Source organism: Neomonachus schauinslandi, chromosome 12 (assembly GCF_002201575.2).
Source record: "Neomonachus schauinslandi chromosome 12, ASM220157v2, whole genome shotgun sequence".
Lineage (NCBI taxonomy): Eukaryota > Metazoa > Chordata > Mammalia > Carnivora > Phocidae > Neomonachus > Neomonachus schauinslandi.
In genome coordinates, this window is record NC_058414.1 from 55,818,296 (window position 1) to 55,845,474 (window position 27,179).

Sequence of the window (27,179 nt, forward strand, 5' to 3'; positions counted from 1 at the left end):
CCAAGTCGCTGATTAAAACTTTATCTCGTATATTAGGCAAAATGCTAAACTTCATTTCACTTTAAAGTCTTTCCTCTTCCCCAACTGAGGAAAGAAGGGAAAATCAGCTTCTTTCTTTCCTTCTGCTCCCCTCTTTCCCAGTCACCAGGATGACTCTGGCAACTCCCCGACTGGGTTGGGGGCCGTGGAGGCAACTGATTAGAACCAGGGAAGGTGGGACTTTCACAGGCACAGATGTAATCTGGAGCTGGTGTCTTTGATGTTGGCAGTATGGAAGACTGTCTGTGAAAAGCAGAGAGCTACTGCCTTCATTTCTAGGACTGTACTACGTGGGAGTGTGTGTTAATAGGGGCTGTAGTTATGAGGAGATAGGCAGCCGGCGGGATCGAATGTGGATATTGCCACCCACTGGGCACAGAGTGTAATGCAGCACTTTCTCAGAGCAAACTGGACAATAGTCTATGCTTTTAAAAAAGCCCATGTTTTTAAAAAAGAGAGAGAACGGTAAAAAGAAACCTCCGCGTACACATCACCTGGCTTCAGCAGTTACCTGCTTATGGCCAAACTTGTTTCATCTGTTCCCCACCTACCCCTGCCTTACCCCTGGGCTATTTTGATGCAAATCCAGACATCATATCATTTAATCTGCAAGTATTTCTGTGTATACCTCTAAAAGAATAATTTTTTAAAAACAGCACTGTAGCACCTAAAAAACCCCTAACAATTGTTTAATATTGATTATACTGTTACTGTTCACATTTCTCCAGTTGCCTTATAAATTAGGACACATCACAATTGGTTGAGGTTTCTAAGTCTTTTTTTTTAAATTCTTTTTTCTATTCGACAGAGAGAGAGAGAGCAAAGCAGGCAGAGAGGCAGGCAGAGGGAGAGGGAGAAGCAGGCTCCACACTGAGCAGGGAGCCTGACATGGGGCTCAATCCCAGGACCCTGGGATCATGACCTGAGCTGAAGGCAGCCACTTAACCGACTGAGCCACCCAGGTGCCCAAAGGTTTCTAAGTCTTCTAACAGTAAGTTTCCCTCCATCTTTTGTTGTTGTTCTTATAAGGTTTTGTTGTTGGTTGGTTGGTTGGTTGGTTTTGTTCTGTTTTGTTTTGTTTTATGATGTATTCATTTGTTCTGTGGAGTTTCCCACAGTTTGGATTTTGCTTATTGCATTTTTCAGAGTTGTTGAGTGTTTTCCTTTGTCCCCTGTTTTTCCTATAAACTGGTGGTTGGATCTGGAGGCTTCACCAGTTAGGATCTGCTGCTTTGGGAAGAAGAAGTCATAGGTAGTGCTCTGTACTCTCGTCAGGAGGCACAGAATATCCAGATGTCTGTTGCATTTTTGTGATGTTAGCTGTCACTGATAATTATTGTCCAGATCCATTAATTCATAGAGGATTGGGAAATGATGGTGTTCTCTCTTAATGTAATAGCTGGAATACTTTTATAAAGAAAAATTTTCCTTTATCAACTTTTTGGTTTCGAAGGGTCAGGATGAATACTTGATCATTTCCCTTTATTTAGGTCTTCAAAATACTGTGCCCGTTTCCTGGCAGTGAGCTCTGTTTGTCTTAATATCATTTTGAACTTATGCATTTAAACATATTTGATGTGTTTCAGTCTGTTGTAGTTACTGTGGTAGGCCATGTCCCATGTCCATGTCCTGATCCCAGGAAACTGTGAATATGTTCCATAATATGGCAAAGAGAAATTAAAGTAGCAAATGGAATCAAGGTTGCTAACCAGTTGACCTTAAAATAGGGAGATATCCTGGATTAGTTGAGTGGGCCCAATGTACTCACAAGGGTCCTTAAAAGTGGAAGAGGGAGCAAGAAAGAGGAGGTCAAGAGTGATGGGAGCTGAGGACTCTACCATTGCTAGTTTTGAAGATGGAGGAAGGTGGTCATGAGTCAAGGACTGCAGGCAGTCCCCTTGCATTTCTTGGAAAGTCATGCTGGAAAAGATAAACTGGAAAAGGCAAGGAAACAGATTTTTCCCCTAAGGCTTCCAGAAAGGAATGCAGTCCTGCTGACATCTTGATTTTAGCTCAGTGAGACCTGTGTTGGCCTTCTAACCTACTGAACCATAACTTTGTGTTGTTTCAAGCAACTAAAGTGTGGTAATTTGTTATAGAAGCAATAGAGAACTAGTACAGTTACTATCCTTATTGATGTCATATTGATTCTTCTTTGGCCAGTGCTATCCTTTTCAAACTGGCTTCCAGATCCTTGAGTTTTCTTGCTTTCTAGTATGACAATATGTTTCCAGCCTACCTCCTGGTAAACTCTTGGAGTTTGATTTCTACCTAAACTTATCTTGTTCTCCTGACTGTAACCAGTGATCTTAAATAGGAAAATCCAGCCTTTACAGTGTCTTCTCTGCAGCACTTGACATTACTCCTTTCCTTCCCAAAAGACATCTATCCTCCGCTATGATAGCGCCACAGGATCTTGTTCCGTTGCCTTTCTTGGGTCTTGCTTCCTAACCCCCTAAGGCTGTCCTCAGGCCTCATTTCTTCTTTCTCCACACTGGTCCTTAATAATCCCCCCATGCCAGTGGTTCCTTCGCTTCTATTTCTCTCCCTCATCTTTCCTGGTACCAACATAGGACCTCATTTCCAACTGCTTGTCATTGATGGCTGTCACCTATACAATAACCTGTACCTCAAATTCATGGCAAAACCTTAACTGCTATAGTCGCCCATCTCTCTTCTATTTCTGCTAATGATTCTGACACTCAGATGCAAACTCGGGGTGCTATTTTAAAATCTTCCTTGTCCTGCGACCCTCCTAAAACAAGAAATATAGCTGCCACCAAATAATTATATTTTCACTTTTGTTTTGATATAGGAAATAAGAATTTTTAAAGTTTGTTTTGCCCTTGAGCATCCATTTATGGACACAGACCTCCCATGAGAAGCCAAATAATCTCCAGAGGGTGCTTTGTGAGCATGGAACTAGAGCACGGGAGTTAGATGGTTTGAAGAGTTAATGGTGTTCAGCTAGGATGATGTGAGTATATGGGTCTTCTCATGGGATTGCAACATTTGAAGTCTTTGCTAAGCCTCCCTCTTCACTGAGAAAGCTTAGGGGGTTCCTACCAATGCTTCTGCAACCTTTCTATGCCCCCACGCCTGACCAAACTTCTTTTTATTTCCTTAGAAATATTAGTATCTTTCAGGCATAAAAAAATCACAAAATTAACTGAGATGGATGTCTACTAAATTAGGGGTAGATAAGTCTCTGTTTAACACTTTATATAGCTTTTTAAAATTTCTTAAATTTATTATTTATTTATTTTTTATTAACATATAATGTATTATTTGTTTCAGGGGTACAGGTCTATGATTCATCAATCTTAAACAATTCACAGCACTCACCATAGCACATACCCTCCCCAATGTCCATCACCCAGCCATCCCATCCCTCCCACTTGATATAACTTTTAATAAATATCACTTGAGGGGCACCTGGGTGGCTCAGCTGGTTAAGTGGTCGACTCCTGATTTTGGCTCAGGTCAAGATCTCAGGGTCCAGGGAATCAATCCCTGTCTCAGTTTCCCCACTCAGAGGAGAGTCTGCTCAAGGATTCTCCCTCTCCTTCTGCCCCTCCCCCTGATAGCTCTGTCTCAAATAAATAAATAAACCTTTGAGAGACAGAGAGAGAGAGAGAGAAATACCACTTGAAAACTGCTATTTGTATGTATGCCACGATGCTAGATGCAGGCCTTAGTGGCCTATGCATCATTGTGGAGCTTAGCGCCCTCTTGTGTTCACTACAAAGCCAAGCACAGCAGCTCTCCAGGATTTGCCAATCATATTTTGAACCGCATCTTCTATTTTATGGGGACTGTCTGAATTTGGCTATCAGTTTTTAAAAGGACCTGTCACCCTGAGAATCATATGTACACAGAGACAGCTCTAGGAAAAACCGAGGATGTAAAATTCTTGAGCTCCTTTATTTTCTCTTTCATCCTATTCTCCCAACACTTTCTTTTCCCCCATTTTATTCACTCCAGAGCTCCCATATCATATCTGATCCTGTGACTTATTAAGTCATCTAAATTTACATATTTTTTATGCTTCCAAGAAATATTTTCATATATTGGGCACCAAACTATGTTGTTTAGATGGACCCAAAGAGAACTCAGTCAGCTGTATCAGATAATGAAGAGCACCGGGGGGGGGGGGGGGGGGGGGGGGGAGGAAAGGGGAATGAGGAACAGGGGAGCTGGGAGGCAGTTCTACTTCTCTGTGAACCCCAAATAATGCCCTGTGTTCTGAAAGAGTCTGGAAAATGACTAAACATAGGTGGGTAGAATGACCAGACTGACAGCCATGGGCTTTAAACCTCCATCACTATACTCACCAGCTGTGTAAACTTAGACAAATTATTTAACCTTCCTGAACTCTAATTTTCTAATCTGTAAAATAGTAATAATATCTACCTCACTGGGCTGTTAGGAGGACATCAAATACTGTATGTAGCATATTAATAGTATACAAAAGGTATACAAAAAATTCATCTTGAATTAAAAAAAACAGACATAAGGCAAACATAACACTCAAAGGCCAAATCAGGACAATAGGAAATTGCTTATTTTTGTACTGAATGATACAGAGAGAGAAAAGGACATATTGCTCTGGTAAATGGTTATTTAAAAATAAAGTGTCACAGCTCTAGGCTCCAATGGGAAAAACGTTTAACCTCAGAAACGAGCTGGCTCTTTAGTCAAAGGCACAGAACTGACTGTGAAGAAAGGGACAGATTCACAAACTTCCAGAATCTCAAAATGGCAATGACAGCTACAAATCAAAGAAAAGGACATTTGTACCCTAGCTCAATGTTAAGGCCCAACCAAATATCCAGGACACACTAAGCAGGATTAAATTATACACAGTCATGAAATTCTTCTGGCTCTCCCTTCAGATAACTTAAATAAACATTTATTTTGAACTCCGTGTAAGGCCCTTAACGGACATGCCAGTCACAGGGCCTGCCAGGCCCACTAGCTACTTCCTCTCTGAGAATCCAGAGCTAACTGAAGTAGGCTCTTGCTAGATTGTTTTTTGCGTTGAAGAAGACCACCAATTAGGACAGAGGTGGGCACCTGGAAACTTATGAAGTGGCTTGGTTTAAAACACTCTACTTATCAGGAATAATTAATAAGGTAATTGGATTTTTTCCCTCAGGTAGTTGAATGGAAAAGAGTCGCCTAGTTGATAGCAGGGGTAGATAAGACAGAAAAGAGAAGAAATCTAAAACAGGAGTCACATTAATGGCAGCATGTTAGGTTAGCATCTTTAGATCAGCAATTCCTGCTGGAGGAGCAAACATGTTAATCTGGCCCTGAGAGCTGCCTTCGACTGAGAACTTAGAAGCCTGCATGATACCAGCCTCCGTCCCTGCAATGAGTTTTTTCCAGGAAACGCCCACTACTTGAGATAGTGCGAGATCTCTGGCTCGTGCAATCAAAGAAGAGTAATTAACAATAGTGCGGGGATTGAAATTAAAGGAGAGTCTCTGCCATCACTGAACTTAAATTGTAGTTGGGAAGATCGTGCATATTAATTCATGGCACATTAAGTTTCCTACTGTCGAATAGTATATTAAGTGCTAGGGATACAAAGATAAACAGAACACGGACCCTCTGCTCCAGGGGCTCAGAGACTGCAATGGGAAATGGACAGTGTGAAGGGAATGCCCAGCATGCAGAAGGGATGGGGGAGGGGCAAATCACTAATGGTTGTACCAAGAATCTGGTTGTTTTTTTTTTTTAGAGATAACAAGGTACTTAAAAGCCTCAATCTTCTTTGTGTGTTCTCAGCCACTAACTAGTACTTAGGTGTAATAGTCCTAAATTTTGTTATCAGCGTGTACAAATGTTCTGTGTGTCACTGCATTTTAACTGTTCAGTCAGGGTGATGGACTGTTCTGCGTCATCCACAGCCTCACCAGGGGTGGTTACGATGACTACACCGGATTAAGGTTAGCAATTGTGGCATCAGACACTGAGAATTAGGGGCCAGAGGGCAGAACTGTGTTAGAAAGAGTAAGGGCTTGGGACTCAGACTTGACTTTGATTCTTAGTTCTACCACTTGCTAATGAGCAATGTAACATTTCTCAGCTCCATTTCCTGATAAAGTGTATTCAGTAATCTCCCCAACCCTGCCCTGCAGAGGATTGTTGTGTTAAATGAGACCAGGCACAGAAAACACCTGATACCCATGCAATGGGAGCACAAAATCTCAGAACTATAAAACAGCTACCATTCTTGCTTTTAATAGATCTTTGACCCTGCTTACCAAACATAGTCACAAACTGACTCATTTATAATTTCTGGAAGAGAATGCAACCTACGAGAGGGCTACTAAGGCTTTTATTTCAGGAATAATTGGAAAAACAGAAGGAAATATATATATGAATGTCAAAATGAGCCTTTTTTCTTGCCTGATTTGGAGGTGGCAAAGCACTTCAGAATTATCAACAAGGAGAGAGGAGGATTTAGAAAGCAGGCAGTCCTGCTTTGCCTAAGTGTTACTCACTCTGGCCTGGGATGCAGAGTGACACTGGTGTGGTGTCAGGAGCTAAACTGGAATGAGACACTGGCAGACTGTGGGGAACGAGAGAGAACATCAGCCCTCTGTCATTAAAGCAGGGCTCAGATGCCAGGCAAATTCTTTAGGGGCAGGTCACAGGTAGAGCCTGAGAAGAGCGGTTCAGGTGGCCTAGAGCTCACCTCTCTCACACATGTGGAGCTACCATGAAGTAGATTGCAGCTACTGTTTGAAGATAATGGAGAAGCTATCAGGTCTTGAAAAGATAAAATCTTAGAGAAGGGAGGATTTGAGAGAGAGGTGAACCCACAGTGTGTAGCTGCATTTTCCTTCTGGGCAATTACTGATCCCGGGTGTGGGTCAAAAAGCCTAAGAATCCAGTGGAAGGGCTTGGGCAGAGGACCTCTACTAAAAGGTAGAGAAACTTCTCAGGGATGAAGAAACATTAAGTAGAAAATGGAAGGGTGAATGTCTCTAAGAAGGGGCAAAATGTATACCCAACATCCTGCCCTTAAGACATTTGCCAAATTTTTAAGCTGACCAAAGAAGCCAAGCAGACAGGCTCTAAAGAGCACAATGGAGTTCGTGTCAGTCTAGGAGTGCTGAGCAGACAAGGGTAGATAGAGTTCAAGACTTATGTTGGGATGAGCCCAGTCAACTCCCCACACCCAATCTTAGCCAAAAGGCTGAGAAGTGATCTGCTGGAACCCTTAATGGTTACACTTTAACAGCAGGGTTGAATCAGACCTAGAAAAAGCCTTTCCAGAATTTCAGTCCAGCCTTGGGCCAGCTCAGTCTCTAAATGGATTGAGATAATTAGCCTCCATTCTAACTACCCTGCAAAGAAAGGGTAAACTTCTACTGGAGGAAGATATCATCCAGAGCCACTATAACTTTTAATACTCCATGTCAGCATTCAATTAAAAATTACTTGGCATGTCCCTAGGCGTGCGGGGTGGGGGGGACCACATGATAATCACCTGTGACCAACAAAGAATAACCAGCCCCTAAAAAGGAAGTAAGCCATCAAAGTGTTATCAATAGAGACGTTAAAAGGATTTAAGTTCCCTGGTTAGCTTTCTATTTTAAAAGACCAACACTAAAGGCCCTCTTGGCAACCCTGCCCCAACCCTGTTGGGACCCCTCTCACCCTTTGAGAGCTTTTTCTGTATCTTCACTTAATAAACTTTTTTTTTTTAAAGATTTTATTTATTTATTTGAGAGAGAGAGAATGAGAGACAGAGAGCATGAGAGGGAGGAGGGTCAGAGGGAGAAGCAGACTCCCTGCCGAGCAGGGAGCCCGATGCGGGACTCGATCCCGGGACTCCAGGATCATGACCTGAGCCGAAGGCAGTTGCTCAACCAACTGAGCCACCCAGGCGCCCCCACTTAATAAACTTCTTACACACACACACACACACACAAAATTACTTGGCATGTCAAGAGAAACATCAAAATGACTGAAAACTGATGAGGAAAAAAAATACAATAGATCTATAAGTGATCCAGATATTGACACTATTAGTCAAGACTCCTTAAGGACAAAAAAGAGTCATATCTTGAAGATATAAAGTGAAGATTGCAATAAAGTAATATTTACAGTAAAGCAAATGAATTTTTTGGTTTTCCAGTGCATATAAAATTATGTTTACATTATACTGTAGTCTATTAGGCGTGAAATAGCCTTATGTCTTAAAAAAATGTACATACGTTAATTAAAAATACTTTATTGCTGGGGCACCTGGCTGGTTCAGTAGGTAGAGTGTGTGACTCTTGACCTCAGGGTGTGGGTTGAGCCCCATGTTGGGTGTGGAGATTACTTACAAATAAAATCTGAAAAAAAAAAAAAAACTTTATTGCTAAAAAATGCTTTCAGTGAACTGTAATCCTTTTGCTGGTAGAAGCTCTTGCCTCCATGTTGATGGCTGCTGCCTGATACGCTAGTGGTTGCTGAAGGTCGGATGGCTGTGGCAATTTCTTCAAATAAGACAACAGTGAGGTTTGCTGCATCAACTGACTCTTCCTTTCACTGTAGAACTTTCAAAATTGGAGTCAATCCTCTCAAACCCTCCCACTGCTTTATCAACTAAGTTTACGTACTATTCCAAATCTTTGTTGTCATTTCAACAATCTTCACAGCATCCTCACCAGGAGTAGATAGATTCAATCTCAAGCAACTACTTTCTTTGCTCATCCATAAGAAGCAACTCCTCATCTTTTCCTTTGCATTCACAACTTTACTATTTGGCACAAGAGGCCTAGCTTTTGGCCTATCTCAGCTTTTAGGACATGCCTTCCTCACTAAGCTCAGACATCGCTAGCTTTTGATTTAAAGTGAGAGACTGACTCTTTCTTTCACTTGAACACTTAGAGTCCATTGTAGGGTTATTAACTGGCCAAACTTCAATACTGCTGTCTTGGGGAAAAGGGGGCCTGAGGAGAAGGAGAGAGACGGGGAAACAACAAGTGGAGCAATAAGAATATACACACTTCTCAATTAAGTTTCTCCATCTTAAATGGGTGTGGTTTCTGGCACCCCAACACAATTATAAAGTAACATCAAAGATCACTGATCACAGATCACCGTAACAAATATAATAATATGGTAAAAGTTTGAAATATTGCAAGAATTACCAAAGTGTGATACAGAGACACAAAATGAGCAAATGCTGTTGGAAAATTGTGCCAATAGACTTGCTTGAGGCAGAGTTGCCACAAACCTTCAATTTGTAAAAAAAAAAAAAAAAAAAGTAGTACCTGCAAAGTGCAATAAAATAAGATATGCCTGTAGATTTCACCAGGGAATTGGAAATTGTAATGATCGTGACTGGAGTGGTTTAAGATAGGAGGCAAGGAAACTAGTTTTAAGACTATGGCAGGCTTTCTCAATCTTGGCAGTATTAACATTTTAGGCCAAAGAATTCTTTGTTGTGGGTGCTGTTCAGAGAACTCTAGGATGTTCAGTAGCATCCTTGGCCTCTACCCACTTGATGCCAGCCAACAGCATCTCTGCACAGTGGTAACAACCAAAGATGTCTCCAGACATTTGCCAAATGTCCCCCTCCTCTGCCCAAGGTGCCACATTTACCCCCAGTTGAGAACCATTGTGCTACTATAATAATACAGATGGAAGATAATGCAGACAAATTAGGAACTGATTTGAATGACAGTTAATACATAGAAATGAAAATACAAAGTGATGAGTGAAGGATGATAGAGTGGGGCAAATCTAGAATATACGACTAACTTCATATATTTCATATTTTGGATGCTATAATACTCAAGATAGGAAAAGGATCAGGTTTTGGGGGAAAGTTAATGAATTTATTTTAGGATATGTTAGGTTTGAGGTGCCTCTATCAGTTTTCTATTGCCATTGTAACAAATTACCATAAACTTTATATCTTATGGTTCTGGAGGTCAGAATTCCAAAATGGGTCTCAGTGGGCTAAAATCAAAGTGTTGGAAGGGCTGGTTCCATCTGGAGATTCAAAAGGGGAATCCATTCCTTGTCTCTTCCAGCTTCTAGAGGCTGTCAGCATTTCTTGGTTTGTGGCCACATCACTCCAATCTCTGCTTCCATTGTCACGTTGCCTTCTTCTCTGACTCATCAAGCCCATCCAAATAATTCAGGATAAATTCTCCATCTCAGATCCTTAACTTGATCACATTTGTAAGGTCCCTTTTGCCATATAAGGTAGCATTCATAGATTCCAGGGATTAGGGCATGGACATATTTGGGTGGCCCTTTTTCAGCCTACCACAGTGCCTAGGGGTAATCCAAATAAAGATGTCTAAAAGGCAGTTGAGCATATGGCTTTTGAGCTCGAGAGGGATTTGGACTGTAGTTATAGATATGAAGTCACTGGCATGTGTGTAGATATGCCAAAGGGGGAAATGTAAAGAAAAATATCAAAGATGTAACTGTGGGGGGCACTGACATTATAAGGGGTGGGCATCCGTTAGGATTAGAATCAGCTGCATATAACAGAAACTTAAGTAGCAATGGCTTAAATAAAAAGGAAGTTTATTAAACTATTAAAGAAGTCTGGGTTAGTATGGCACTTTGACCACATCACCAATGTGCTAGTTCCCTCTATCTTTCTGCTCCACCATCCTAAGGTATATGGCTTCCATCTTCAATGATGCAACATAGTCAAAAATGGCTGCCAGGGTTTGGCCATCTTATCTAGTTTCTAGGCAGGAAGAAGAGAAGGGGTAAAAGGGCAATCCTTCTAGCTGAGTCAGATCTCTCTAGAGATTTCTTGTTAAGTCCCACCCAACTGACTTCCACTTGACCCACTGACCGCACCTAGGGAAGTTGGAGAGTGTAGTCTTTTATAGGTATATTACCACCCTAAAAAAAAGAAAAGAAAATCAAGGTTCTGTTACTAAAAATGAAGGGGAGATGGGTATCAAATAGGCAAAGAGCAGTCTCTTTGAAAATGGACAACACACACACACACACACACACACACAACCAAAAAACGCTACAAATGAGGCTGAGAAGGAATGATCAGTGAAAGAGGAAACGAACCAAGGGTGAGGAGTTTGGAGCTGTGTCCTGGAGGGCAGTTCCCTGTCAAAAAGTAGCTGGACTCAGAAATTGCACCTGCATGTAAAAGGCCAAGGGTAAAGTCATTAGCTGTCTACTTTCAAGATATTCTGCTGGAGAACGAGCAAGGGTAAAGGAGGCAACTGCTCCAGCTAAGAGGGTTTTTTAGAAAATCACACACCTTACCTGAATTCTCTTGTATCTTCCAATAGAGGCCTTGGTTGTGAACTGCTTCATCAACTTTAGGATGGAAAATAGAAAGAAAGCTATCAGAATTTTCAGGTAGGGTATCTACAAAAAGGAGTTGGCATATGCAAGCTACCTTTTGTTTTGCTTTGCTATAAAAGAGCACTGGAGTCTTTACCTTACCTTGATTTACAGTACTTTATCTTGAGAGATATCACGTTGGAAAAGGGCAAAGTGAGCAGACCCTTCCTGTTTTTCCACGAAACACTGGTTCTTTAAAATCCCTTTCCCCCCTAATATTATGTACATACCAAAAAACCAAATATCTTAACCTACTCTGATTCAGGAGACTCACAAATTAAAAATCTTTCCCACAGGGACGCCTGGTGGCTCAGTCAATTAAGCGTCTGCCTTCGGCTCAGGTTCATGATCCCAGGGTCCTGGGATCGAGTTCTGCATTGGGCCCCCTCCTCAGTGGGAAGCCTGCTTCTCCCACTGCCTGCCGCTCCCCCTGCTTGTGCATGCTCTCTCTCTGACAAATAAATAAATAAAATTCTTAAAAAAAAATCTTTCCCACAGATCTCTTCCCATACTGTCTCTAACCTGGGTACGTGTTTGTTTGGCTAGAATAGTGATATTTTGTTACATCACACATGACCCATCCAAGAATTATACAAGGTGCTGGTTTCCAGAATCAACATTCTTTAAAAATACAACGACTGAATGTTGCTCATGACAAGTTGTAACCGCTGTGCCAAGACAGGAAACAGAAGCACTAGTTCTTCACAGGCAAGGGACTTGCTGGTATTATCTTACTATGACCTGGATTAAGCCTCCAGATAAATCCTGGGAGGTGGAACAGTGGAGGGCTGGAGTCAGCCTCCTAAACATTGTCCTCTAAGCTGCCTTTATTATTATTACTTATTTGAGAGAGAGAGCGTTAGCAGAAGGGAGAGGGAAAGAGAATCTGAGCTGAGCTCAGAGCCCAATGTGGGGCTCGATCCCAGGAGCGAGATGTCATGACCTGAGCTGAAACCAAGAGTTGGATGCTTAACCAACAGCCACCCAGGAGGCCCTCTAAGCTGCCTTTAATGCACATGGTCCCATCTTGATTTGTCTCCTTTCTTGTTGAAATTACCTTTAAAGATTCAGAAGTTGGCAGACTGGCATAATCCCAATAAGTAGGCATTAACAACTAGGTTGCTGGAAAAACTAGACACACGAGTGTATGAAAATTAGGTGCCCATTTAATCCTTTGATCACATCTCAGGCCACCCTCCAAAAAGGTAAATGGAATTGATGGATGTTGCACTTCACTGATTCTTGTTCCTGGTCACGAATAGGGAATGAGGCATCACCCCATGAGTGAGTTACTAGAATTATGGTCTGGAGTCATGGATACAAATCTCTGATTCTAGGCACTTCTCTTCCATTTTACCACTTCAGTTAGGAGTCCTCTTGGTCTCCCTTCCATGCAATCTGTCCAGCTATTAATTTAATAAATTGTGTACTGCCCATCCAATTAAAAATTAGCTATCATTTCAGTGTATAGAATGTCAGGCAGCATGCTAAGCACATTCTCTTGTTTAATCCTTACAACAATCCTGTTGTAATTGTCAGTTTACAGATGAGTTAACTTAAGGCACAGAAGTGTTACTGTGCAGGAGTCCATTAAGCAGCGTCAGCAGAGGGTTCAGATCCTTGGGCTGTCTTCTTCCAACACTCACCAAAAGTAAAATTTATCTGACAATATGATATGCTCCAACTCAGGGAGCATATCAGTGAAAGAGGAAACGAACCAAGGGTGAGGAGTTAGAACCAAGGGTGAGTGACTTAGAAAACCTATAGATTTCCCCTATCCTCCCCAAATTGTAAAGATTTTTTATCTCTTGGTTCAAATGTATTACCCCTGCCAAGCTACAATTTCATTAAACTAAGAAAAGCTGTAACTTCCAGAACGTAAGTGTATTTTTCTGTTGGAGTATGGGTCCCAAAGTGAAGCTCCTGCATGGAAATGAAAGCAAGCATTTACCTCTTCAAACTTCTATGGGAGAGGAAGCAGAAGACAGAGGGTTGGGAATTGGGACACATCTGGAGCTCCTGTTGATGTAATTGAACATTCTGAACCATATCTGAATTAATAACAGTGTTGAAGGTGGGGGATGGGAGACAACGAAACCCTTCCTTGTAGTCAGGAAGTAAAGAATTCGTATCTGAAATGGGAGGCAAGGTCATCCATCTACTACGAGAACAAGGAACACTGGAGAGATAAGTTTGAGGAGCATGATTTTATAACCATGAGGAAGACTGGGAAAGAATGGTTATATAAGGACAGTTGTGCTGGGTGTCTGCTGGTTCAGTTGAATCAGAGGTTTACAACAGTGTGCCAATTGGCAGATGTGTGTGATTTTCTCCAGTAATGCTCAGATTGGGTGTGGAAGTGGAGAAATCAGATAGCTGGGCTGCTCCCAGGCCGGGTGTGCATAGAGCAGATGCCCCAAAAGGCAACACAGATGACAACGGTAGAGGGTGCAGGCAATGCAGTGACTGAAAAGATAGAGAGAAGTTGGCTAAGGAAGGAAAGCCACAAGGGAATGATCAGGGACTGGGGTTTTGAGGAGTTCAAGGAAACAGAGATTAAGAGAGAGATGTTGTAGTATGAGGTTGTATAATAGGACTTCAAATTTCAGAAGTGGAGTAGTTCTGGAGCAATGACAAGTTTAAGTTGCAATGAGGAGAAAGAAGCACTGAGTTAAAATCAAGTAAAAAATTTTGAGGTTATAGGGGCGCCTGGGTGGCTCAGCCGTTAAGCTTCTGCCTTCAGCTCAGGTCATGATCCCAGAGTCCCAGGTTCAAGCCCTGCATCGGGTTCCCTGCTCCGTGGGAAGCCTGCTTCTCCCTCTCCCACTCTCCCTGCTTGTGTTCCCTCTCTGTTTCTCTGTCAAATAAATAAAATCTTAAAAAAAATTTTTTTGAGGTTATAATTGCATTAAGGACAGGTCATTCATTCACTTTTATGTAGTTATTACCAGTATAATTTTTTTAAGAGTTGGAGTACGTAAATTCTCAGTTAATGTAGTGAAGGTCCAGGAGTACAGAAAACAGAAAAGGATCCACAAAGATATCATGAATCTCACACAGGTAGTTCTGCCTGTGAGAGGAAGAGTAATGATCTGGAAGATGACAAGACCACAGTGGCCTCTGTTGTGAACAGTGTGAGAGGACAAGCAGGCACCACCTGCAAGTACTGCAGAGGTTTAGACACCTGGAGAACGCAGTCTTTTTTTTTTTTTTTTTTTTTTAAGTTTTTTTTTGAAAAAGAGGGAGAGAGACAAAGCATGAGGGGGAAAGGTGAGAAGCAGCAGACTCCCCACTGAGCAAAGAGCTGGATGTGGGACTCAATCCCAGGACTCTGGGATCATGACCTAAGCCGAAGGTAGAAGCTTACCGACTGAGCCACCCAAGCGTCCCTGGAGAATGCAGTCTTTAGTAAGAAAAGGAAGTGTGAGTTCTGTAGAGACTAATAGATGACCCGGTTTAAATGGAGATGGAGTTTTAGAAGACAGTGTAAAAAAGGCAGGGTCAGTTCATGTGATACTACTCCAAGGTAATGCCTGTGTGACCTTTGACAGAAACCTCTGAGCCTGTTTAAATATAAAATAGGAAAGATACTTGTTCCATACACCTAATGAGGTAGTGAAGATAAGCTGAGAAGTGAATGAACTTTATAAAGCAATCCGAGTTACAGGGCTAGAATTTGGCCAAAATGTCATGTGAAAAAAATGAATTTGGGTTAGCAACAGATTACAGCGAAGTGTGTAAAGACTTTACGATGCCTATTTTATTCCACATTGAGTGGGAAACTACTTAAACCAAGGGAGATTAAAATAACAGCAGTCAAGGGTGTCAAAAGTCCTAGAGATCATCAGAGCTAATTGAGAATATGAAAGAACACTAGATAGGAGAATTCGACCACTGCAACCTTGGAAGAGGTAAATTTTCACTCTTTCAAGGAATTTGACATGGCTATAAAATTAAAAGTATTCCAGTGCTCACCAGTTAAGTGCTTTCACAGATGTCAATGCTCAACAGCAATCTTATAATGTAGCCATCTATGGCTATGTAAATTTAGTCATAATTCAAGGGCTTAATCGCCAAATGTGGTTATTGGCTACTGTACTGGACAGCCCAAGTACAATCCATCATCACAAAATTCTATTGGACAGTGCAAAATCCAGTGTAGGTGGCACTTGGGAAACACACCTTAAAAACCTGACTCACTTGTGATAGCACCAAGCCACCTATAATGGAGCAATAGGAATGAAAACATGGGTTAGACAGTGCTTTTTTTTGGTCTTCTTTTTAAAGATTTTATCAGAGAGAGCACACAAGAGCAGGGGAGATGGAGAAGCAGGCTGCCCACTGAGCAGGGACTCAATCCCAGGACCTTGGGATCATGACTTGAGCCGAAGGCAGATGCTTAACCAACGGAGCCACCCAGGCGTCCTTGTCCTATTTCTAAGAAAGCATATATACTTCATAGATGGGAACCTCACTTCCAAATTAACTGTAGATCACTTAAACGTTATATATAAATCACCAGGGACACTTAATGAGTACAATTGGCCTAGAACACAGCAGGTACTTAGTAATTATCTCTGCCAACACAGGCTTTAGTTGATGTAGGAGGCACAGAAGTAAATCAACTCCCTGGCCTCCAAGTCTTCCCATAATGATCTGTACTTCTTATAAGCTAAATTGCTGTACTGTCTCTGAATACCACTAACTTCTGCAGTTACCAAGTTCTCTGTTACGTAGGCTTTTCCTCTGAGTTACAGCAGGCTTTGTTTTGCTTTCCCAAATTGTTTCTGCATGTTTCGTGACTTCTTTGCTTACTTACATTTCTCTGATGATTGAAAATAAGATTCTTAAGCTACAAATTGCTTTGTCAAGCCTTAACAGGCTATCACCCCCATCACCTTTGAAACCATTAACAAAGCCTCTTCCCACTCTCCTTGTCCCAGAGATGGCTCTCATCGCCACCAGATTTCCTTCACTGAGAATTTCACCATCTCCATAAAACCTCCAGGGCCTACTCTAAATCGTATGGCATGGACCACGTATGAAATAACTTGGTACACAAATTATACAGTTATATACCTCAAAACTATAACTAGAAGCACCTTATCCTATCCACATTTGGCATAAACACTCCAGTGCTCATTCTGGCTGAGGAAACTCTAAAGATAAATTACTGATGTGTTGTTCTAGTTCAGGGTGTCCTAGAGGACTAAGTAAACACAATTGAGTACTATAACTAGTAACACTGCTCCACAAGTACTTGGAATGGTTTTACTCAAAATTTTGGCATCAGTCATTAAATCAGGCACATTAGAAAAATCATGATCTGTGATTTTGTTTTTAATTATCTCAAGCCTCATCACATAATTTACAAATTTGTGCTGATGATAGATCTCTTTATTTTAACCCTTCTAACGAGTTGGCAAAAGCACCATTACCGATCATACATATATGGTATTTCCACAGCTGTGTCTTTGCATAGCTGTTTAGAAGACAATCCTGAATTATAACTTAGTCTGACTTAGTAGAGAATTCACAAGCCAAGTCTGCTGCTATATGTTGTCACACTGAATTTTAAAAGCATCTGACCTTACAGATCATCTATAAAATGTGAGAAGTGTTAAATATTCTTTAATATTGAACATAAACCACACTAAAATGCCTTTCATTAAGCAAAAGGCAACATTTTAGATACAGAGAATTTTAATTAAATTGGCATAGTTAAGACCAAAAAGATAAAGTGGACATTGCCAGCCTATCTTCAACCCTTGCCTTTAACAGGCTAACAAACACAACTTGAAACACAGCTGAGTCTTGCTGGTTCTGAGACAGTGAAGGGATTTCTTCAGTATTTAAATATATTAATATAACCAGTTATATAAATCTAAATATAAAACCAATCTCCTATAAGTTTAGAGATGGCATTTACCATCTCTGCGAAAAGCTGAACATTACTAATCAATTCCAATCATATTTTAAGAAGGGGAAAAGTGACAGCACTTGCTGAACCAGAATTACTATCAAAGTTCAAAAAGCTGATCATGTTCTTTTAACCACAAGCCAATCTTATCTAAATCAGGACTGTCCAAAAAAATAGTCTGTCAGCCATTCATGATCTGAATTCTGGTGTATGCGATCAATTTAAATACGGTACACACAAAAAAAAGTCATGAGACACTTTTGTTTTGCAATAAATAAGGCAATAGCCAACTATTACTCCTTAGTAGCTACTTTGAGATAAGCTATCAAGTCTGCTCTTTCCCCTGTCTTCTTAATGCCAGCGAAGATCATTTTTGTTCCAGGGATGTACTTCTTGGGATTCTCCAAATACTCCATCAGTGTCTCTTCTCCCCAGGTGATGCCTAAACAAGGAGGGATGTATTGTTAAGTATTTTACACTCCCGATAAAGGTCTCACCATTGGTTATATCCATGCAATTTGTGCTTCTGTTATTTCAAAACTGACCCCAGCCCCCAGCCCCTTACCTTTGTTCTTGTTGGCATCCGTGTAAGAAAATCCAGGGGCCTGACCTGTCTTTCGGCCAAATAAACCATGGAGATTTGGCCCAGTCTTGTGCTTGCCTCCCTTTTCCACGGTATGGCACTGGGCACACTTCTGAACAAAAATCTTCTTGCCCTTCTCAACATCACCCATTTTTTAAATCTAAAAAATGAAAGACTCCATTTATTACCTTTTTCTTCCACGTAAAAATCCAATGGAAACCAATCAGTGGTCAGTCTAGTGACTTAATTACTAATCCACTGCACATCTAGGATGTAAGTACCAGGATGAATCTTGTTTTACTCCGTACACTTGCAACAGACTCTTTAGTACCAAAACCACTAGGTGAAAGGAGAAATTCCTGAAATACACATCTATGTGTACTCAAGTGATGGAATTAAACCCCAAGTAAGCCAAGTGGGAACCTAGTTCTAATTCAAAAGTTGAGGTCAAGGTCACAGAAAGTCACAACTCTGAGTAAGTTAAAAACCATGATTACATTAAACCAAAACTACCAAAATGTCAACCTTCAAGAAAGCCTAATTATTTACTCATACTACAAATTGAAGCCACTTCTGAGAAGTCAAAATACGTTTTAAAAAAACAGAAGTGGTGCTTGATCCAGCCTGCTCAGGTCACTATAAACTGCCTTGCTGTGTGGGTGGGAGGGCAGTGGTGGGCTGCGAGGTTTCCCAGGGACCCCCATCCTCCAGTCTGGATCTCAGGAGTCAACCACGAGACCACCCAATTAGGCCGATTTCAAGAAAACTGATGAAACCTACCTTCCCGAGATGCCTAGGCAGGTTAAGGGGAAAAGCGACAGGTGACCCAGAAGAAAAATAACCCCCTTTTGGAGGAGCAGCAGTTTTTGCTCCCTTTGAAGGAGAACGTGAGGCGCTACGCGCCGTCCCTCACCTTCCCGCCCTTATCTCGGGAAGTCTTGTCACTTCCACAGCCCCTCAACCCCGACTACGAGAACTTGGGTCTCAGTCGTATTGCAACAAGGTCTCCTCCGGGCTTTCAGGACCCTGAACAAGTCCATTCCCCGACTTAGATGGGGTTCCGCCCCACCTCAAGCCGTAGCCCACCGGGTTCTGGCTGACCACAAGCTGGGGTCGTGACTCGTGGGCCCCACCCGCAGAAGCCGGCGCTGGCCTCCGCCTGCCCGCGCACCCTTCAACCAGTCGCGCGCCCCCGTGCTCGGCTTGCAGCCCGCTGCGGCCCCCGCGCCGCGCGCTCACCGCTCTTTTGTTGCGCGCGAAACCAAGGTACCCACTCGCAAGCCGGACGTCCCAATCTCTAAGTCCAAGGGCACGCCGGTCCGCACGTAAGTACCGGTGTTGGTGCAACCGAACTCTCTCCGTCCCCTCGCAGCGGGACGTGCGGCGGCGCCCCCTAATACGTAGTAACGTCACCGCTCCTCATTGGCTTCAGTCTCCAGGGCCTGCGTCAACGACCTGCACGTATGCCGGCTAGCAGGGTAGGGTGTATCGCGTGAGTGCCCTTCTGCTCTCTTGACGGCAGTTACGACAACGAGGTGGTGCCGGGAAGGGCTGACATCACCGTTTTGCCCTTGTGTGCATGCGTGTACCCAAGGGGAGGGTGGAGCGGAGTCGCGTGGTGGATGGAGGGCGTTATCCTGCCAAGGTAACGGCTCTTGTGCTAGTTGACGTAATGCGCTTTGAGGGGGGCGTTTTGCCTGCCCGGAGGGGAACGCCCCAACTCTACGCACGTAGAGGTCTCCTGGCTACCGTGCCTTCAGCTGGCGACCTTTACCAGTTTCTGTGATGGTTCCACGGCTGGCGCCAGCCGCACCCAAAATGGAGAGCCTGGAACCAGGAATTTTAAGAGTTGGACCCGAGCTCCCGACATGTTCTTGTTTCGCCTTCCCTCTGATACTTTAAGTCATGTTTCAAATCTCCCCTTGATGGACGCCCCAAGACTGGGGAATGGGGAAGGTGCTGCAGCTGCGGCAGAAACTGGATTGTAGCTCTGGCCGCATACTTGCCGGCTTTTGTGCCGGCACCCGTCTCTCCCTTGCGTTTATGTACGGAACAAGGAGGATTTATAGGCTACATTAGGAAGAAACATTTTTACATGGTTAGAGAATTGTTGGAAATCTAGAGAGGATTTGCGTCTCGTCCAACCTAGGTTGAATGACATGTTCCAGTAAGAGAATGTGGTTGGGGTCGTGAGAAAGCAGGTTTGATACCACCGCTTCCAGGTGTACTTTTCCTCCAGAACTAGCTCCCTTTCCAGACATACTCAATTCCACTGGCAGGCTTCTTCTGGACTCCCTTGTCCCTCCGATTCAGCCCCCAAATTGTGAATGAATTTTTCCTCCCATATTCTAGCACTGCCATATTCAGTCAAAGGTTTATTGAATGCATATTATGTACCTGGAGTAAATAAATCATTGAGGACTCTTTCTCTGGTGGAGCTTACATTCTAGCAATCTTTGTCCTGCCCCCAATTTAAGCAATAGATACTATTGCCTTACACCCCTTCCAAATCACTGGTACTATGATAACTGCTCCAGACCACCCATCTCTCCATATAACTGGATTATTTTGTTTTCTGTGTCCTGATTTCCAGTTCCCTCCTCTCTTATTGCACACGCTACTGCCACAAAAGGGTGCTGTGAAACAGCAGAAATCACACTATTCAAGATCTTCTGTGGCTTTTGGAAGCGACCAAGATAGCATTTAGGTGTACTCCTGAAGTAGGCTTATTTGGCTAACCAAGTTTTTAAAAGACCAAGCTTAGCAACACCTTGCAAATTTAACCTGTACTTCGGAAGCCAAGTACTGATATTCTCACCCATATCCCTCCAAGAAATACATGGTCCTTAAACAGGTATAGTTCTATCAAAATCTGTTGTGTTTGTTATATCAGAAGTTACTGTCTTTGTTCATAGGGGAGTTAACTCATGGGGAGTATCAGCATTGTGCTGATACTGCAGATCGTATAGATGTAGCATTAAATCACTTGGCCCAGTGAATTGATTGATATCATTTAAAATTTATTCCCATGAAGGGGAGAATAGAAAACAGAAGTTCTTAATACTTTTAATTAAGGACATTGTGGATAAAGAGTTTTGTTATTGAAAGTAATGGGAAGATGAGGAAAAAAGTAACAGCAAGAGTAAATACTTGACACATTCCTTTAGTAAAGCAGATACCGTAAATTATGTTTTATAATACCTATGTATTCACGTTTGGAAGAGACACATAGTACTTACAGTTTACTCAAGATACCTGAGAGAATTAGTTGAGAACAATAATATTCTGTTTTTTATTCTATGTAGTATCTGTTCTGTCTACTTCCATCTTATCCCATAGGTTTGGTAGTGGCTGGTAAGGGGTAGAGCTATTATAAAGCAAATGTCTTAGATATTTCCTTCTACCAACATAATGGATGCCATTTTTTTTTTTTTAAGATTTTATTTATTTATTTGACAGAGAGAGACATAGCGAGAGAGGGAACACAGCAGGGGGAGTGGGAGAAGGAGAAGCAGGCTTCCCGTGGAGCAGGGAGCCGGATGCGGGGCTCGATCCCAGGACCCTGGGGTCATGACCCGAGCTGAAGGCAGACGCTTAACGACTGAGCCACCCAGGCCCCCCTGGATGCCATATTTTTAAAGACCCCGGATAAAAAAGATCTAATAAGATACCCTCCCTCCAGATCAAAACATTTAACAAGGTCACAAGAAAGTAAGAGAAATCAGGTTAGAGGCAGGGGTGAGGTGGGGAACAAAACCTGAAAATGAACAGGGTAAGCTTCAGCTGACTTTAGGGCCACCCTAAGGACTTTTGCTGAAATAAAAGAACTTTAGGCTTTAGCAGCAGCTCAGCAGAATGAAAGTAAAGCTCATAAAAGGTGAGAGTAAGGGGGTGAGGAAATAAGCTCGGCTGAGACCCCTGCATAATGCTGAAACACTTGAATCCAAAGGATAAAATAACAGTCTGTTCACCAGCAAAGGGAAGAACCAGGTTAGTCTTGTCTGGCTTGGCCTTAGATGATGTAGGAAAGAACATTAGGGTTTGAAGCTGATGACCAACAAAGAATTCCTGAGATGTCTTTGGTGCAAAAAGGTGGTTTTATTAAAGCACGGGGACAGGACCCGGGGGCAGAAAGAGCTGCACCGGGGTCATGAGGAGCGGCCCATTATATACTTTCAAGTTGGGTGGGGGTGTAGGGATAGCGTAAGTCTCTAAGGAATTTGGAAGCGAGGTTTCCAGGACCTTGAGGGGGCTAGCTATTGTTGGGAAAAGGTCATTTATTACCGTTAATAAAACCTTAGTCATGAGACCCTTCAGATGTATATCAGTGGGCCATATGCTTGGGTTTGGGGTGATTGCCAACACGTATCTTGGGGGATTTAGAGATAAAGGAAGTTTCTAAAGGAGTTTTTATATGTTAAGTAGATTTACAGGATCCTGGGGGTGGGGGTGGGGCTAGGGTTGTCTTTTGCACTTAGCAAAGTATTAACATTGAGGCAGTTGAGTCCCTAGAGGACTGTCACTCTGCCTGTTTCAAGGACTTGTCAATGGGCTGTAGGTAGTAAGGAAATTTAATAATTTTTCTTCTGCCTTTGTTTCCCACATCATTAGTAGGTACTGAGTGGAAGGAAAAAGTGTTCCCTGAGAATTCATAACTGCAGGTTGGCCCTCATGCAGTTTTAGGGTTTGATTTTACTCTACCTGCATGGCCTGGGAAACCTCTAGCTGAAAAATTAACACAGTAGTTGTGGATGGGCAGTGTGTTCTGGTGTCTGAGAAGCAAACATAAATCTGCAAAGGACTATTTTAACCCAGGCTCTCAGGATTCCCGCACTTAAGAAATGCTAGGCATGAGATCATTATGAAAAACAACAAGGAGCAAAATTACACCCACAAAGGGCCATAGGAGTTGGAATTATTAGATATCATTGGGGAAGTAAGAAACTTACCAAGAAAGAGATGTCTCCTCACTTTACTATATTATGAAAGTAAATTTGTTCATTATTGAGTTAAGTACAATAAAGTGGTTGTATATAGGTAGTTCACAAGGAACTACCCAATCAGAATAAAATTTCACACGGTTTATACAGCTAAATTAATTATAATGCTTTTATACCATGCAGTTTTTAGCTAGCATGTAACAAACCTGAGGCTTTAGGATCAATAGTAGCCTGTTTCCCTTTTGGCAGCACAATTATTGCTTAGTATTTGGATTAATGGTAACCAGTTTTCTGTAGGAGGACTGTCATCACAGTTTGTGGCCAGATCCTTCTTGGTTGAGTTTTTGTTTTTTTCACATTCTCTCACCCTAAGTTCACTCAGGAATTGGGGTAGCCATTTGTTTAATTAGTTTTCCTCATCCAAAAGAATAATAAAACTTATTTTCCCTAGAAACAAGTAGATACACCTACTTTAAGCTCCTAAGGTGAAGCTCTGTCTTCCTAGGTGTTTACATACCAAAAGGGATAAAGCCCAGACCACTGAGAGAATCTTTTACGTTCTTAAAAGGCTGGAGTGAGGACTTTGGCCTTTTGGATTTTCTTTTTTTTTTTTGGATTTTCAAAGGAAACAGTCCTAGAAGAGGGAAACGAGAAAATGGTGTCATTTTCCTTTAAAAATAGAGAAAATTTTTTATTTACCTCTTGAATGGGTAATATGAAATGACATTTAAAACATTTGGACAAAGCAGAAAACAAAAGCGTTTGCAATGAACAAGAGACTATCAAAAACAACCAGGCAGATATTTTTTTTTTTAAAGATTTTATTTGACAGAGAGAGAGAGAGAGTACAAGCAGGGGGAGCTGCAGGGAGAGGGAGAAGCAGGCTGCTGCTGAGCTGAGAGCCCACTCGGGGCTCTATCCCAGGACCCTTCCCTAGCAGAAGGCAGACACTTAACCGACTGAACCACCCCACCCGGGTGCCCCAACCAGGCATATTTTAAAAAAGGCCAAAGCTAATTTGTAGACAATAACAGAGCAGATTTGAAGAAGAATCAAATAGAAATTCTAGAACTGAAAAATAACCAAAATGAAGAGGATACTGAGACAATATATAATATACTTTTTTTAATTTTTAAATTTTTTTTATTATTAAAAAAAAATTTTTTTTTTAAAGATTTTATTTATCTATTCATGAGAGACAGAGAGAGAGATGCAGAGGCAGAGGGAGAAGCAGGCTCCCCGCGGAGCAGGGAGCCCGATGCGGGACTCGATCCCAGGACCATGACCTGAGTCGAAGGCAGACACTTAAATGGACTGAGCCACCCAGGCGTCCCTATAATATACTTTTAAGTGGAGTCCCAGAAGAAGAGAAGAGAGAAGGGGTAGAAGCAGTATTTGAGTGAAAGATACCAGTCCATAGGTTTAAGAAACCAAATAATTCCTAATACAGTAAAAAAACTAAAGACAAAGACAGTAATAATGTAAAAGCAAATTGAGAGAGATACTGACATTCAAAGAACTCAGACTGACCACTGAGTTCTTTACATCAATAACGGAAGCTAGAGGTCTGTATATGGATATTCTCAATGTACTGGAAGAAAATAACTGTCAAATTCTTTATCTGGCAAAATATTTCTTAAGAAAGAAAGAAAGAAAGAAAGACATTTCAAACAAAAACTGAGTTTGTTACAGCATATCCACAATGAAGGAAATTCTAAAAGGTGTTTTTTATACAAAAGGAGTATTACAGATTAAGAGATCAAAGATGAAAGAAAAAATCAAGAGCAACAAAATAGGTAAATACATCGTTGAATTTAATGGACATTGTTCAAATAATGGTAATGTCTTTTGTAGCTGAAATATATACAGAGCAATGCAAGATGGCAGCCACGATTGACTTGGGAGTAAAAGTCCCCTGCAATGTTAGACTGTTGGAAGAACTGGAAGGAGGCCAGAAAGGAGTAGGAGATGGCACAGTTAGCTGGAGTCTGGAAGATGTGATGTCATGACACTTACAAGATGGCCAGGGATGATAATTGGGCCTCCAAGAACGATTTATGAAAACTGCACATACAGCCTAAAAATAGAATGTGGTCCTAAATACCCAGAAGACCCCCCCTTTTGTAAGATTTGTAACAAAAATTAATGTGAATGGAGTTAATAGTTCTAATGGAGTGGTGGAGCCAAGAGCCATATCAGTCCTAGCAAAATGTCAGGATTCATATAGCATTAAAGTTGTCCCGGAAGAGCTCTGGCACCTAATGATGTCTAAAGAAAACATGAAACTTTCAGCCGCCCAAAGGACAGTGTTAACAGCAATTAATCAAAAAGAAAAACCACACGACCCCCTCCCTGCCCCCCACTTCGATTTAAGCAGTCTTCATTTTCCATAGTAGTATATTTTCTAGGTAACGTCTTAAAAACCTCAAAATACTGGGAAGGATGCTCCCATTCAAAGGCAGTTTATCTTAAGATACTGTAAACGATACTAATTTTTTGCCCATTTGAAATATGTAAGTTGTGGTATAACAAATCATCCTGTCAAGTGAAACTACTGTCCACATACTTGAACTTGTGGGATCAAGAAAGTATATTTAAATTGAGTCCCATAACCAATGGGGCACATCTGAGTCAACTATGAAAAGACACATCACATAATCACCTTGCTGCTGATTACATGGCCTGGGTTCTCTGCCTTCTACCCTTCTCCCTCCCTGCCTTCTCCCTCCCTCCCTCCTTGCAACAGCCCTCCAGCTGGGGTGGCTTGCTAGAGTAGGTGAGAGGTTTCAGGTCACAACCTGTGGGACTACTGATGGGTGGGCGGAGGTACTCCATCTGCACCCCTGGTTTCTTTTTCTTAAGTCTTAAATGATGCTCTCTCCCTTCCTAGCCATTGTCCTTTCTTCACTTCCCACTACCACTCTTGGCCAAAACATAGATTGTAACCCCCTCTGCTCCCCTCTGAAATTGGCCTTTTGTGAGGAATTCAGGGCTTTCCCCATATCTTCTCCCCCACCTTAATCAAGGGGTACTGCTTTTTCCTTCTTCCTCCTAACAGCCCTTTTTGTACCATCACAACCCAACACTTTTCATGATACTTCCTTGCTTTGGCCAGAAGCCATCAGGTAAGGTTGGAAAGAGCTTCTGACTTCCTTCATTTAGTTTTGGAACCGCATTTACTCCACCAGCCTGGGAATGAATATTGGGTCCTCAGCCCTGCTACCCTCTGCTCTCATCATCAACTGATGGCAGTTTTTTGTTTTTTTTTTTTAAGATTTTATTTATTTGATAGAGAGCATAGGCAGGGCGGCAGGCACAGGGAGAGGGAGAAGCAGGCTCTCGCTATGCAGGGAGCTCCCCGACGCAGGTTCGATCCCAGGACCGTGGGATCATGACCTGAGCTGAAGGCAGCCGCTTAAGCAACTGAGCCACCCAGGCACCCCTGATGGCAGTTTTTTAGCTCAGGTTTTGATAAAGTGAAAAGAACAGTCACCAGGGGTACTCAGACCTTCCAGCTCTCAAAATTCTTGGTGGTGAAACTTGGAGAAAGGCCACAGAAGACACCTGTAAGCAAGCACACACAATCCCTCTGAATGAATTGTTTTCTTTTCCTGTAATTGCTTTTGCTTTTAAAACTTGAAGAAGTTTTAAACAGGGTTCTCATTTGGTAATCTTGCAATCCATTTGAGTCTAGTTTGGAATCTGACAACTGGGACAAAAAGAACCTTGAATTTGGTGCATATTTTGGTTTTGGTGCTGCTGTTTCTCATGGTCCTCAGCAGAGATTAAGAAAGAACTCAGTTTGCACAGCAGATCCCTGAAACTGGTGGGCTTGACTCGCTGGCAAATTGCTGCGTTTTTCCACTTTTCTGTTCAGGACCACTAAATGCTGAGATATAGATGCATACCGAAATAAAAGCATTTCATTGTGTTCTAAAGTTTTTTTTTTTTTTTTTTTTTAATTTAGTGTTTGTGTAAAACCACCTTTGAAGCAGCAGCTATCAAGTCTGAAAAGCAATTGATGTTTCCATTAATCTTTTTCTGGGGAAACCTTAATTCTAAGGATTTAACCCCTGAAAGTAAAGTTTAACATAACAGTATTCCATAAGCAGCTTTTTTATTGTCAGACTATTTTAATACAATAAAAAGTGTACATTAATATTAGAAAAAATATATATATATACATAACTGTAGCATATAAATCAGAAAAAAACACAGTACAGTGGTCACGTATGACAGATTTAAACCGCTCATACAGAATGTAATGGTTCGGGTTACAGTGTGGTTGGGGTTTTAACGCCAGCTGTCTCCAGTACAGATCTTCATCTTTTTAGTATCCGTGATTTTTGGA

General features: G+C 41.9%; 1 protein-coding gene, 1 long non-coding RNA gene and 1 pseudogene across 4 annotated transcripts in view; 2 read left to right on the top strand and 1 right to left on the bottom strand.

Annotated features, from left to right (window-relative positions):
- Nucleotides 1–16,707: 16,707 nt before the first annotated feature.
- LOC110579961 (cytochrome c) lies at nucleotides 16,708–19,265 on the bottom strand. 2 transcript variants are annotated; one of them, XM_021689596.1, is made up of 3 exons: nucleotides 19,163–19,265; nucleotides 17,871–18,048; nucleotides 16,708–17,747 (listed from the first exon to the last, which is right to left on the bottom strand). In XM_021689596.1, exons 2-3 carry the CDS (start codon nucleotides 18,037–18,039, stop codon nucleotides 17,599–17,601), a joined length of 318 nt encoding a protein of 105 aa, XP_021545271.1. In that variant the 5' UTR covers nucleotides 18,040–18,048; nucleotides 19,163–19,265; the 3' UTR covers nucleotides 16,708–17,598. The 2 variants fall into 2 exon arrangements, with proteins under 2 accessions (XP_021545271.1, XP_021545270.1); XM_021689595.1 differs by having other exon boundaries at nucleotides 19,128–19,265.
- Nucleotides 19,266–19,336: 71 nt separating this feature from the next.
- LOC110580074 overlaps nucleotides 19,337–27,179 on the top strand; it is a 53,612-nt gene continuing 45,769 nt past the window's right edge. Inside the window, exon 1 of one of the 2 annotated variants that reach the window (XR_002480307.2) lies at nucleotides 19,337–19,380. This is a non-coding gene — a long non-coding RNA (uncharacterized LOC110580074). Of the gene's footprint in view, nucleotides 19,381–19,470; nucleotides 19,534–27,179 lie in introns of those variants that run through there. The other variant, XR_002480306.2, reaches the window with a different exon arrangement.
- LOC110580073 lies at nucleotides 24,709–25,141 on the top strand (annotated as a pseudogene).

Bases quoted from the DNA above. Each gene is read 5' to 3' on its own strand.
- LOC110579961 (XM_021689596.1), bottom strand. From the start codon at position 18,039: ATGGGTGATGTTGAGAAGGGCAAGAAGATTTTTGTTCAGAAGTGTGCC. The intron at 17,748-17,870 runs GTAAGGGGCTGG...CTCCTTGTTTAG, and splicing joins GGATGCCAACAAGAACAAAG to GCATCACCTGGGGAGAAGAG.